This window comes from Ictidomys tridecemlineatus, chromosome 5 (assembly GCF_052094955.1).
Source record: "Ictidomys tridecemlineatus isolate mIctTri1 chromosome 5, mIctTri1.hap1, whole genome shotgun sequence".
Lineage (NCBI taxonomy): Eukaryota > Metazoa > Chordata > Mammalia > Rodentia > Sciuridae > Ictidomys > Ictidomys tridecemlineatus.
This window is the reverse complement of record NC_135481.1, coordinates 79,068,829-79,082,547: the sequence shown is the minus strand read 5'-3', so window position 1 is coordinate 79,082,547 and position 13,719 is coordinate 79,068,829. Positions and strand designations below refer to the sequence as shown.

The following is a 13,719-nucleotide window of genomic DNA, read 5'->3' as shown; positions in this document are numbered from 1 at the left end:
TTATTACCCCATGCCTTCTTTACAGGTTTGCTTTTCAGAAAATCTCCATGGGAGGATGTCAGTCCTTGCTATCAATATATCAGCTGTTCAAAAATAAATATGAGTGGCTTATTTGTGCAGCCCGGGACACTACCCTGTATAAGATATAAATAAATAGTTATGATCTGGTTTTAAAAAGCTGTCATAAGTCACAATTAGATTAAATTGCCAGATGAATGCTCAGCTATATACAATAAGGTAGGAATTCAGAGGCAGAGTAAATATTTTCAGAGCTGGGCGGTCAGCAAAGGCTAGTTGAAGAAGATGGGATTACCTTAATTATCTTGAGGAATGAGTAAAGTTTGAATTGGGGGGAGTAATGTTCTATTGTTCCTATCGGACAAAGAATGTAAGTGCAAGTGCAAAGGGAAGAGATTAGGATTTACTCAAAAGAGTGAGAAAACCAGTTTGGTTAGGAGAAGAACTTGAGCCAGGAAAAGAAAAAGGAAGGTATAGGTGTGAAAGATTTCAAAGAAGGCATAAAAAAGGATTGATAAATACAAGTTTAGGAGTGAAAGTTAAGAAAAACCCAGATATAAGGAAAATGGTTGTAGCATCAACAGAAATAGAAATGCAGAACATTTGGAATGAAGATGAAAGGTAAAGAATTTTAGGCATCTTCCTTTTGAGAGGATTGTGGTATATTTAAGTAAGAATGCCCAAACTGACAAGTGCTGAAAGGTGTTGGAACCTGCCTAGAATGGGAAAAATAGTTCTAAGGTCATTTACATAGACATGGAAGTAGGTAAGATTTCAAAAGTGGGGAATATAGAGAAAGAACATCTAGATTGTTTGAATTTGTTTCCTAGATCTGGAAAGCATTTTATTTTCAAGTATTCTTTACTTTTTTTTTTCAATGCTGGGGATTAAACCCAAGGTCCTATACATGTTAGGCAAGTGCTCTACCACTGAGCTACATCCCTAGCCCCATTCTTTTTTTTTTTTTTTTTTAAATGAAGTAACTTTTTTTAAGTAGTTTATTTTGTTCATTTATTTTTTATGTGGTGCTGAGGATCCAGGGCCTCATGTGCTAGGCAAATGCTCTACCACTGAGCCACAAACCCAGCCCCATTCTTTGTTTTTTTATTAGTTACTAGAATCTCACAAAATTTTATTTGTTAAAATTCTTCCACTTTTATTTTATATTTTTGTTGTGATTTTTAACTTATTTTAAATCTCATTTTAGAGAATAATAAACAATGCAATTAGTGAGAATTATAATGATAATTTGAACTACAAGTTAAAAAACAATCTTTTTTTTTTTTTTTTTTGGTAGTGGGGATTGAACTCATATTGTTCTACGACCAGTCTACACCCCTAACCTTTTTTATTTTTTGAGACAGGGTCTTGCAACCTTCCCAAGTGGGGCTCAAACTTGCAGTCCTCGCCCCCTGGCCTTCTAAGTAGCTAGGATTACAGGTGCGCATCACCACATTGATCTACAAGTCAGATTTTTTATTTGCAGAGAAATTATTTAAGTACATTTTTCAGCTCTCCTTCTTGTAAAATTGTTCTACCAGACATCTTGCATGTTAAACTTCCAGTTTTATTCTTCTCAAACCTTGGTACTAAGCAGATCCTAAGGCTACAGAGAAACCTCGACTAACCAAAGAATTTGGAAAGTGAGTCATCTTGAGGGACCAGGTTTTTTTTTTTTAATATTTATTTTTTAGTTGTAACTAGACACAATATCTTTATTTATTTTTATATGGTGCTGAGGTTCGAACCCAGGGCCTTGCTCGTTCTAGACCAGTGCTCTACTGCTGAGCTACAACCCTAGCCCTGAGGGACCAGGTTTTAAATAGCCAAGGAGTAAGCTATTAAAAACCAGAATTATTATAAATCTGTTTTAGAAAATTAAAAGGAATCATATACTTGCTGTATGAAAATAACTGAAAACAATTTAACTCTCATAGTTTGAACATTATTTTGATGAATATTAAGATGCACATAAATTTGTGCTTCATTTATTTTGATTCATTTAGTGTTGAATATATGTGGTATAAAAATAAAGATGTGAAATATAGGACAGACCTGGTAACTAATAGTTGTTTTCCATAAAAAAGTTTGCTTGGTTTTTCCTCATTTGCCTCTTTCTCACTGACAGAAATTTGGGAAGAGGACACAGTGGGAGCATGAGTATCAGTCCAAGATAACTTATGGTAAACATAATGAGATTAGTTTTCTTTTTTTTTCCCCCTGTACTGGGAATTAAACCCAGGGGCACTGTATCCACTGAACTATATCCCCAATCCTTTTTATTTTGAGACCAGGTCTTGCTGAGTTGTCCAGGCTGACCTTAAACTTTGATCTTCTTGCCTTAGCTTCCTGAGTAGCAGGGATTACAGGCGCTGGCTAGTTTTCTTTCTTATGTGATTGGCAAATCAGCTATGTGAGCAGTTCTTAGGGAAGAACTCCAGAAGTATGTTTGATCAGTGTTAACCTTTTAAGGACACATCATTTTTTGGTGCTAAGTTCTGGTTGAGTTGTGGAGAACACACCAAAAGTGGGTTGATTACTTTATAGTCGTAGCTTACAGTAAGTCTTAAAATGAATAAACATAAAGTGTAGAGATCACTTTAGTTAAAACTCTCTTCTTTATTTTAGATTAATTCTGTAGTGGAAAATATTTTGGATAAATGTTTATTTTCTCTTAAAGCTTAATATAGATCTTGCACATCAACTTCATGTTACTTTTTTTCCCCTTTTTTGGTATTAGGGATTGAACCCAATGACACTTTGCCACTGAGGCACATCCCCAGCCCTTTTTGATTTTTTTATTTTGAGAGAGGGTTTTCCTAAGTTGCTTAGTGTCTCACTAAGCTGCTGAGCAGGCCTCAAACTTGGTGATCCTCTTGCCTTAGCCTACAGAGTTGCCACCACCCCCAGCTGCTTTTTTTTTTCCTTTTTGAATTAACTTCAGATATATTTGTAACACAATATTATCTTTGATATTTGCTTTTTTTTAAAATTAACAGAAATGGATGACGAAGACTGTGAAAGAAGAAGAATGGAATGTTTAGATGAAATGTCCAATCTTGAAAAACAGTTTACAGATCTCAAAGATCAGTAAGTAGTGATTTCAGAAGGTCATTGTCACTGAGTCTCAAATGTGTCACATATATACCAGTGGGAGAGCAATTACATTGTTTCAACTTTTTGCCTTTTGTGTTTTATGGGACTGGCTGTTCTGAAAGAGAGGCTTCAATTATTGTTTACCTGCCAAAGGCCTCTTAACTAAGCTGAGGGTTTTGAGGCAGGTTTTTTTTTTTTTTTTTTTTTTGGGTGGTGGAGTAGAGTTTTAAGATTTCTGTGTGGATATGATTGATTAAAATGTTTTCCATGGGTTTTTGCACCTTTGGTTCTAATCTGTTTCATTCATTCTTTTGTTGAATAAATCCCTAAAGATAGCATTTTTAAAAATTGAGAATAAAATAGAATATTTCCCAAATATTCTGTCTGGTAAAGTCATTTTGTTTCTATCTTACATTTGATAATATGTACATTACATGTTTTATATGTGTTATTTAGCTTCTTGCAGCAACTCTGTAAGGTTTAAAGACTTAATAGTCTTATCTCTGTTTTACCTGTGAGAAAAAAAAACTGAGGCTTAGAGAGGTTAACCGCTTTGTATAATTTATCAGAAATGATGAATGAAGCTTGGTTTTTGCCTTTCAGTGGTACTGTGTTCCTTTCACATAAAGCATATTATTTTGGAGGAAATGTGGTAGAGTAGAAAAAACAAAAGCTCTGAATCCATGCTTTTTTGACTGATTTAAAGGGGATAATCATAGAGTTCTTATTATCTATTGTGAGGAATGAGAAGCAATGTTGTTTGTTTGCCTGGCTTGTGGTAGGTACTTAATAGATACTGTTTTTTAACCTTTAACCTCCTGTTCTAATGCCAGAACTCTTATGTGAGATTGGCAACAGAAGAATGTATTCCCATGATTTGATAGAACATAGGATAGATGGAAATGCACATTAAAAAAAACTACATTGGGAACTGGGGTTGTGGCTCAGTGGTAGAATACTTGCCTTGAATGTGTGAGGCACTGGGTTTGATTCTCAGCACCACATATAAATAAAACATAAAGGTCCATCAGCAACTAAAATAAATAAAATTAAGAACAAAAAACAACTACATTCTTCCAGTGGCATTTTTCAAGAAATAGAATAAGTGGCCATGAAATTCATTTGGAAAAATAAGAGGCTCAAAATAGCCAAAGCAATCTTTAGCAAGAAAAGTGAAGCTGGAGGCATCACAGTACCAGACCTTAAATTATACTATAGAGCTCTAGTAACAAAAACAGTATGGTATTGGCACCAAAACAGATATGAAGACCAATGTTACAGAATAGAAGACACAGAGACAAACCCACATAAATACAGTTATCTCATACTAGGCAAAGGTCCCAGAAACATTCATTGGAGAAAAGATAGCCTCATCAACAAATGGTGCTGGGAAAACTGGAAATCCATGTGAATAAAATGATTAGGTCCCTGTCTCTCATCCTGCACAAAACTCAAAGACCTAGGCATTAGACAGAGACCCTGCACCTACTACAAGAAAAAGTAGGTTCAAATCTCTGTCATGTCGGCTTAGGAATTGAATTCCTCAACAAGACTCCTAAAACACAAGAAGTAAAATCAAGAATCAATGGGATTGTGTCAAACTAAAAAGCTTCTTCACAGCAAAGGAAACAAATCGAGAACTTAAAGAGAGAGCCAACAAAATGGGATAAAATCTTTGTCACCTGCACCTCAGATATAGCATTAATCTCCAAAAAACTGAAAGAAACTTAAAACCAAAAAACAAATAACCCAATCAATAAATAATCTAAGGAACTAAACAGACATTTCACAGAAGAAGAAATACAAATGGTCAACAAATATTTGAAAAAATGTTCAACATCACTAGTAGTGCAAATTAAAACTACACTGAGATTCCATTTCACTCCAGTCAGAATGGCAGTGATTAAGAATACAAATAATAAATGTTGGCGATGATGTGGGGAAAAAGGCACACTCATACATTGCTGATGGGACTTCAAATTGGTGTAACCACTCTGGAAAGCAGTATGGAGATTCCTCAGAAAACTTGGAATGGAACCACCATTTGACCCGGTTACTCGACTACTTGGCATATCAATACCCAAGGGACTTAAAATCAGCATACTATAGTGATGTGTCGACATCAATGTTCATAGCACCACAATGCACAATAGTTAAACTATGGAACCAAACTAGGTGCCCTTCAGTAGATGAATGGATAAAGAAAATGTGGTACATATGCACAATGGAGTATTACTTAGCTGTAGGAAGAATGAAATTATGGCATTTGCTGGTAGATGGATGGGACTGGAGATTATCAAAATTTTTGTTGTTTTCCCTGTAGTTGTTATAGTTTCAAAAAAATAAGTATCATGTTGTACTTTCTTGACTTTATACATTTGTTTATCATTGTATCTTCAATTTTGGAAAAATTTGACTCAGACATGATAATATATTATTTTGGCAATTATTTGCTTAATAATATTGTGGTTGCTAAGGGACCACAAAACTAAAAAAGAGTTATTATAGCATTAATATTCAAACTTGCCTTGCCTATTATACTAATTATAATGGTCAATGATAGATAATTAATATTGATTGTCTTAATTGTTTTGATTTATATTTTCAAGAAAGAAGAGCAGAACTTAATATGAAAGCTAGGTTCCCAAATTTTTTCAAAAGCCAAATGCTGGTGATACTAATACCTACAAGAATAGTTAGTGATTTCTTTTGGAAATTAGTACAGGGTACCATAGTCTCCCTTCTTAAGTATTTATGAAGTATATTTATTGCCAAAAATAAACACTGAATTGTCTTACATGATCTGTCTTTGATAACCAAACTAAAGTATTGTGACAGCTGGCAAATTGAAGTATCTATAAGTAGACTCATAAATAGGAGCAACAGGAACTCCCTGTTCCATCCCCATTTTTCATTTTCATTTCATTTCATTGAGCAACTATTTTGTTAAAGCTTCTTCATTTGTAGTTGAGATGAACTGGGTATGCCTGATCACACGTTATTTTGTGGGGACGGGCTGTGAGTACTTAGTTTTTAACCTAGGGGCACTTAACCACTGAGCCACATCCCTGAAGTTTTTTATTTTTTAATTTGTGACAGGACTTTGCAAAGTTGCTAGGGCTGGTTTTGAACTTGTGAGCCTCTTGCCCTGGCCTCCCACGTCTCTGGGATTACAGGGGCACACCACTGTACAGGGTCAGAGCATAGGTTCTAAAGTCATTCATTGCCTTTCCTTCATCACTTGAATTCTTCTGTTCTTTTTAAAAAATTAAGTAGGCTAAATATCATACTGAGTTCTTTTCAGGAAAACTGGAGAGAAGCCAGGGAATTATTTGCCACCTAGTAATGTCTCTATTTAAATTACTCAAATGGTTTCCTTGTTTTTTGGTGTTTAAATGAATTGGTTTGTTTTTCAATTAAAAACAAAAATTGAGAGTGCCTAATATAGTTATTTCAATTTTTGTTGTCATTTTTTGAAATGGGTATCACTATGTTGTTCAGGTTGACCTTGAACTCCTGTGTTCAAGCAATCATCCTGCCTTGGTCTCTGAGTATCTGGGACTGCAGGCGTCTGCCAATGTCCCTGGCTTTCAGTTGTATTTCAGTGAGTTATCAATTTAAGAGTGATACTTATAAAAAATCATAGATTTCTATCTTATCATTATATGCATGGAGTAAAATAATATAATTGAATTCTCCACTTGAGATTAAGGCAATAATACATTTGATATAGGTTCTTAGAATATAAATGAAATATTAGAAATATTAGAAGAAATAATGTATAGGAGCAGCAGATTTTTGGCCTTTGTTGGAATTTTTAAATTAACATCTTAATTTTTGCTTTGTTAAGACTTTATAAAGAACGATTAAGTCAGGTGGATGCAAAACTGCAAGAAGTCATAGCTGGAAAAGCCCCAGAGTATTTGGAACCACTGGCAACTTTGCAAGAAAATATGCAAATTCGTACAAAGGTAGCAGGTAGGAAAGTAAAATATTTTTTTCCATATAGCAGATTCTACATTCTTAGCTTTAAAGGTGTTTGTGAAGTGTTTGCTGTTGATGGAATCACAAATATATTTACACGTGGATAGGATTACAGACATAATTGCATGTTTACATTAAATTGCACATATATTTAAATTAATTGTTGACTCAGTTATTTGTTAACGTCTTGTGGGCTGCTGTGGGGGATTTAAAAACAATGAAAAACTCTTAGGTCACTCACAATGTTGTTGAAAAGATACTGTCTATGTGTGGAGAAACTGAACCAAGATACTTTGATTAAAAATATTGTTACTATCACAATTTAATTCCCTGTGAAATAGAGTTTAAGTACTCTTGATACTTTTTAATCTGTAAGAGTGAGAAGGATTTTTATTATTTTTATTTTGGTTTTTAAGAGATGGGGGTCTCACTATGTTGCCCATACTGGCTCCAATCTCCTGGATTCAAGTGATCCTCCTGCCTCAACTTTTCCAAGTAGTAGATTTTTTTTTTAACTATAAAAGCATTTTTTAAAATGTTTGATCAGGATATTATAGAATAGGAAATTAGCCCTCAACCAGATAATTTAATGACTTTTTAATTTTGATAAGTTTGATTAATTATTTGTGGCTGTGAATAAATAAAGATGTACTGTATTTGTATGGTTAAAATTCAGTCTGTTTATAATTGGGATCTAGTCTCAGTGTTGAGTCCTAGCATTCATAATCAAGGGATATATGCACTGAAAGATCACTATGGCACTGGGCTTGGTGGCATGTACCTGTAGTCCAAACTACTCCGAAGTGTGAAGCAGGGAGGATCACTCCAGCCTGGGAATTTTGACCCGAAATATCCCATCTCAAAAACAAAACAAAAACAACAACAACAAAAAACTTATAATTTTTTCATGGTGAAACTAAAAAGTGAACTTTAATTAATGGAGATGTCAATTGTTTTTCTTTTGGGGGATGCTAATTAATCCTCATGTACCTGTTAAATAATACCTAAGCATTGTTGAAAATAAATCCTAAACTCATCTTAAACTAAATTTTATATTAACTATGTAGATGATATATGATAATTAACCTGTTATCTTTTCATATTGACTTGGCTTACCCTTAAAAGTAAAATGTTCCTCATTTTCTTTTGACATTGTTTTAGCCTAAATGGATGATCAGGAAATATTACTTTAATGAACTGTTCACTTTTCTACTCTGTGGCTTCCCTTACTTTTTGATTTTGTAAATAGTAGAATGTGTGAATGTTTTGTTAATGGTATAGTATCAGTATCTATCTCCTGTCTTTACTATACAAAAAGGGATAATTACATTTCTAGGGCAAACAATGTCTTAGAGCTTAGTATAGACATCCAGAGTTCTTCACTTTACATTTTCGTGATGGCATATTTGCATGGCCATTATTTCCTTTTTTGTACTATTTTCTTGTTACCTATACATTAAATATTCTTGGGCTTCAGTCATCCAGGTGAAGCCCTGTCAGGAGTACTGTGAACATCATGGATTTTATTTTAACAGTTTATACATATAATTCTCTAAGACTCTGAAACTAAATAGTAGCTTAAAAATAGTGATTTTTTTTTGAGAGGAATAGTATCTAGCTGTTACTTTGAATGTATATAATTGATGAAACCAGAGTCTATTGTCTCTATTTTGAGACACCTGAGGGATTTTTTTCCCCATTGTTTTTTTATTGGTGCATTATAATTACACGTAGTAGTGTGATTTGTTGTTACGTATTTGTACATTCACTCGATTTAGCAGTATAATTTGGTCAGTTTTATTCTGGTATTGTTTTTCATAGGAAAAAGATTTTATTTTTCATTTTGGTAATTCTTTATGAAACATTTAGGAGCATTCTTTAGAAGAATGGAGTAAGAACAAAAATTATCATTGCAGTTTCTTTCTAGTTCTTAAACTCTTAGTAAGTTGTCTTAGAGTATATTTTAAATGAACCTGTTTTTATTTTTAGTTTTTTTTTTTTTGTACTGGGGATTGAACTCAGGGACGTTGAACCACTGAGCCACATCCCCAGTCCTATTTTGTATTTTATTTAGAGACGGGGTATCACTGAGTTGCTTAGTGCCTTGCTTTTGCTGAGACTGGCTTTGAACTCGCGATCCTCCTATCTCAGCCTCCTGAGCTGCTGGGATTACAGGTGTGTGCCACCATACCCGGCTATATTTTTAGTTTTTAAAGATAATGTTAGAATCACTTTTTACTTTCTTTCCTTTTTTTTTTTTTTCTTGTGGTACTGGGGATTGAACGAGGTCCTTGCCCATGCTAGGGAAGCACTCTACTTCAGAGCTACAACCTCCAGTCCCTTTTATTTTATTTGAAGACAGGGCCTCAGTAAGTTGCCCTGTCTTGCCTTGAGCTTGTGATCCTCCTGCCTCAGTCTCTTGAGTTACTGGGATCACAGATATGTGCCTGCTTATTAATTTTTTGTTGATCCATCTTCTAAAATATGGTGAGGACTGAATTCCTGTAGGGAAGTAACAATGATACTCTTTATAGCTAACATAATCAGAGTAATTGTGTTTGTTGCAGGAATCTATAGAGAGCTCTGCTTAGAATCTGTAAAGAACAAATATGAATGTGAAATTCAAGCTTCTCGCCAGCATTGTGAGGTACGGTTATTTTGCTTAACTTTTAAGTTATATGTCTCTTTGAACCTTTTCTGAGTGCAGTAATTTAAAAAGTAAATAAAATAAGTAAAGTAAAATTAAATAGTACTTTATCTCATCTCTTGTGTGAGTTTTTAAAAAAATAGTCATACTGAAAGCTATATTAGCAAAAGCACAGAGGAGCATAGAAAAAAACTGAGATAATTTTAAAAGTTTTCAAATGATATTCTACAAGGACTGTGATGATTCTCATCTGGCATCACTGAAAATATTAGTATAATTAGTAATTAATAATTAATATGGGCTTTTAGATTGAAACATGTATACTCTAATGATGCAATCAGAATACTGGGCTATAGAATTAATTTCTGATTGTATAGACACATTTCCATATTTTAGGACTGTATTCTTTATGTGAAAAAAGAAGTGTTTCAATGTGATCTGTTTATTTCAAATACCGTTTAAAAACATTCTGCTAATTTTGCAGGTAAATTTTCATGAAACCTTGACTGGTAGAAATGAGAGGACAAGCTTTATATCGACTCTTATCTCACTTTAATAAACCATATAATTAAATAGTAAATAGTATAAAAACAATGGAGCTTGTGCTTAATTTTCTTGATTACAACTGAGATGAATATCTTTTTGATATTTCCTAGCTGCTTGGATTTTCTTTTCTGAGAAATACTTTTTCATATTTTTTGTCTTTGCATTGGGTTTTTAGTCTTTTCCTTATTATATTCTTTATCTATTCTGGATATAACGGGTTTGCTGGTTATATGCTTTGCACATATTTTTACCCAGGCAATGGCAACTTTGCATTCTTTTTGATGATTTGAAGCCCCCAAATTTTACATTTTAATGTAGTTGAATGTATTATCTTACCTTTATAGTAAGTGCTTTTGTTTCTTCTCCATTTTGGGAAAATGTATTTTTCTTTTAAAAGTTGAAAGTTTGCTTTTAACATTGAGATTGCCAAATTATCTTTAGTTGATTTTTGTGTGTGGTATAAATGTGGTTCTAATTTTATTTTTTTGCATCTAGATAGGTAAGGTCAGTGTTTTATTTAATCTATCATTTTCCAATAAATCAGCAGTACATCTCTTGTGTGTTAAATATTTATGTATATGCTGGCTTGTTTCTAGTTTTTTTCATCTGTTACATTGGTCTTTTTGGCTAGTTCTGCACTAGTATCACAATATGTTTTTCTACAACTTTTATTCTACTGAGTATTAATAATGTGATACCCTACCTTGCTCATTTTCTTCTTAAAATTATTGTAAATTTTTCTTAAATACAACAATTTAAAAATTGCTTTTTCTGTTTTATACAGAAAAGTTAACTTTGTATATTGATACTATATCCAGCCTCTTACTCTTCTTTTTTTGGGAGGTGGGGGGCACCAGGAATTGAACCCAGGGGCACTTAATTACTGAGCCACATCCTGAGCCCGTTTTATTTTTTATTTTGAGATAGTGTCTCACTAAGTTGCTTAGGGTCTTGCTAAGTTGCTGAGGCTTGTGATCCTCCTGCTTGTGATCCTCTTGCTTCAACCTCTTGAGTAACTGGCATTACAGATGAGAACCACCACGTCCAGCTCCCTTTTTCCTCCTCCTCCTCCTCCTCCTCCTCCTCCTCCTCCTCCTCTTCCTTTTCTTTTGTTTTTTAACATTTATTTTTTAGGTGTAGGTGGGCACAACACAATGTCTTTATTTTTATGTAGTGCTGAGGATTGAACCCTTGTCCTGCCCGTGCTAGGCAAGTGCTCTACTGCTGAGCCACAATCCCAGCCCTCCTTTTTTCTTAATACTAATAATTTGATTATGGATTATTTCAGGTTTTCCATAGAAATAATTATGTTATTTGTGAATAAAGGCAATTTGTATCTTCCATTCTGGTTTTCCTCAGTTTGTTTTACTTGCTATAATGGCACTAATATCCACGTGTTCCAGTACAACATGGAATAGAAGCAATAAAAGCAGACATCATTGATCATTGACATGTTCTTGGTCGTGTGTGTGTGTGTGTGTGTGTTATTGGAGATTAAACCCAGGGTCTCACACATGCCAGGCAAGTGCTGTACCACTGTTACATTTCCAGCCTTTTTATTTTTTATTTTAGGATGGAGTCTTGCTGAGCTACCCAGGCTGGTCTCAAACTTATGATCTTCTTGCCTCATTCCCAAGTACCTGGGAATGCAGGCAGGTTCAACCATGCCTGTCATGTGTTTTTTTTTTTTTTTTTTTTTTTTTTTTAGAGAGAGAGAGAGAGAGAATTTCAATATTTATTTTTCAGTTTTCGGCAGCCACAACATCTTTGTTGGTATGTGGTGCTGAGGATCGAACCTGGGCCGCACGCATGCCAGGCGAGCGCGCTACTGCTTGAGCCACATCCCCAGCCCCCCCCCCCTTTTTTTTTTAATATTTTTAGTTATAGATGGACACAATACCTTTATTTATTTATTTTTGTGTGGTGCTGAGGATTGAACCCAGTGCCTTCTCACATAGGCTAGGCAAGCACTCTAACACTGAGCCACAAGCCCAGCCTTGGCATATGTTCTTAATCTTAAGAATGCTTCTAATAGTTTTCCAATAAGTGTCATATTTTTTTTTTTAGTTTTAGTAAATAGTTTTTATCAAGTTAAGGAGATTTCCTTTTAATTATTGTTTTCTAAGAATTTTTACCATGAATAGTTGTTAGATTTTATTAAATCATTTGTCTGAATCTATTGCATTAAGCTTCTTGTTTTGTTTTGTTTTGTTTTGGTACCAGAGATTGAACCCAGGGACACTCCACCACTGAGCCCCATCCCTAACCTTTTTATTTTTTACTTTGGGACAGGATCTCACTAAGTTGTTCAGGCTGGCTTTGAATTTCTGTTCTTCCTGCCCTAGCTTCTGAAGTTTCTGGGATTATAGGCAAGTGCCACTGCATTGGACCTCTTAGCAAAAAAAAAAAAAAAAAAAAATATATATATATATATATATATTAAAGTTATAGTTGGACATATTACCTTTATTTATTTTTATGTGGTGCTGAGGATCGAACCCAGGGCCTTGCGTGTGCCAGGCGAGTGCTCTACCGCTGAGGATCGAACCCCGTTCCCTCTTAGTAGAATTTTTTTGAAGTGTGCTATACAGCATTGTTAACTATAGGTACAGGGTTTCACAGCAAAACTCCAAAACTTTATTATCTTGCATAACTGAAACTTTATGTCAGTGGAATAGCAACTTTTCATTAACCTCTTCTCCTAGCCCATGGCAAACACCACTCTATTCTTTTGCTTCAGTGTTTGACAAATTTATATACCTCATGAAGGGGATGCCATGCAATATCTGTTTACTGTGTATGCCATATTTCACAAGCATAATTCCCTCAAGGTTTATCCATGTTGTCACAAAAAACTCTTTTCTTTTTTAAGACTGAATTATATATATGTACCATGTTGTCTTTATCCCTTTTCCATCTGTGGGTATTTAGATTGTTTCCACATCTTGGCTCTGGTGAATTATTGGATATCTAGATTTCAATTCTTTCGTATAAATACCCAGAAGTAAGATTGTTGGATCATATTCTATTTCTGTTTTTAAATATTTTAGGGCAAGCCATACTATTTTCTTTTAAATTAATTATTATTTATTTATTAAATTGACAAATGAAAAATTATATATATTTATGATAGACATTTTTTTTTTTTTAAAACATGGGGTCTTACTATGTTGACCAGGCTAGTTTCAACTTCAAGATCCTCTTGCCGGGCTGGGGATGTGGCTCAAGTGGTAGCGCGCTCGCCTGGCATGCGTGCAGCCCAGGTTCGATCCTCAGCACCACATACCAACAAAGATGATGTGTCCGCCAAGAACTAAAAAAATAAATATTAAAAAAAAAAAAAAAGATCCTCTTGCCAGGCTACGCGCATGGTGGCGCACGCCTGTAATCCTAGTGGCTAGGAAGACTGAGACAGGAGGATCGGAAGT

The 13,719-nt window shown here is 34.4% G+C and overlaps 1 protein-coding gene across 4 annotated transcripts in view; it reads left to right on the top strand.

Annotated features, from left to right (window-relative positions):
* The window catches only part of Brms1l (BRMS1 like transcriptional repressor), a 41,881-nt gene that overhangs the window by 1,258 nt on the left and 26,904 nt on the right, over positions 1-13,719 (top strand). For 2 of the 4 annotated variants that reach the window (XM_021724713.2, XM_013357467.4), the window contains exons 2-5: positions 2,147-2,201; positions 3,018-3,108; positions 6,965-7,092; positions 9,666-9,745. In XM_021724713.2, the coding sequence (XP_021580388.1) occupies positions 2,147-2,201; positions 3,018-3,108; positions 6,965-7,092; positions 9,666-9,745 (354 nt within the window). The remainder of the gene's footprint in view (positions 1-2,146; positions 2,202-3,017; positions 3,109-6,964; positions 7,093-9,665; positions 9,746-13,719) is intronic. The other 2 variants (XM_013357466.4, XM_005322690.4) reach the window with 1 other exon arrangement.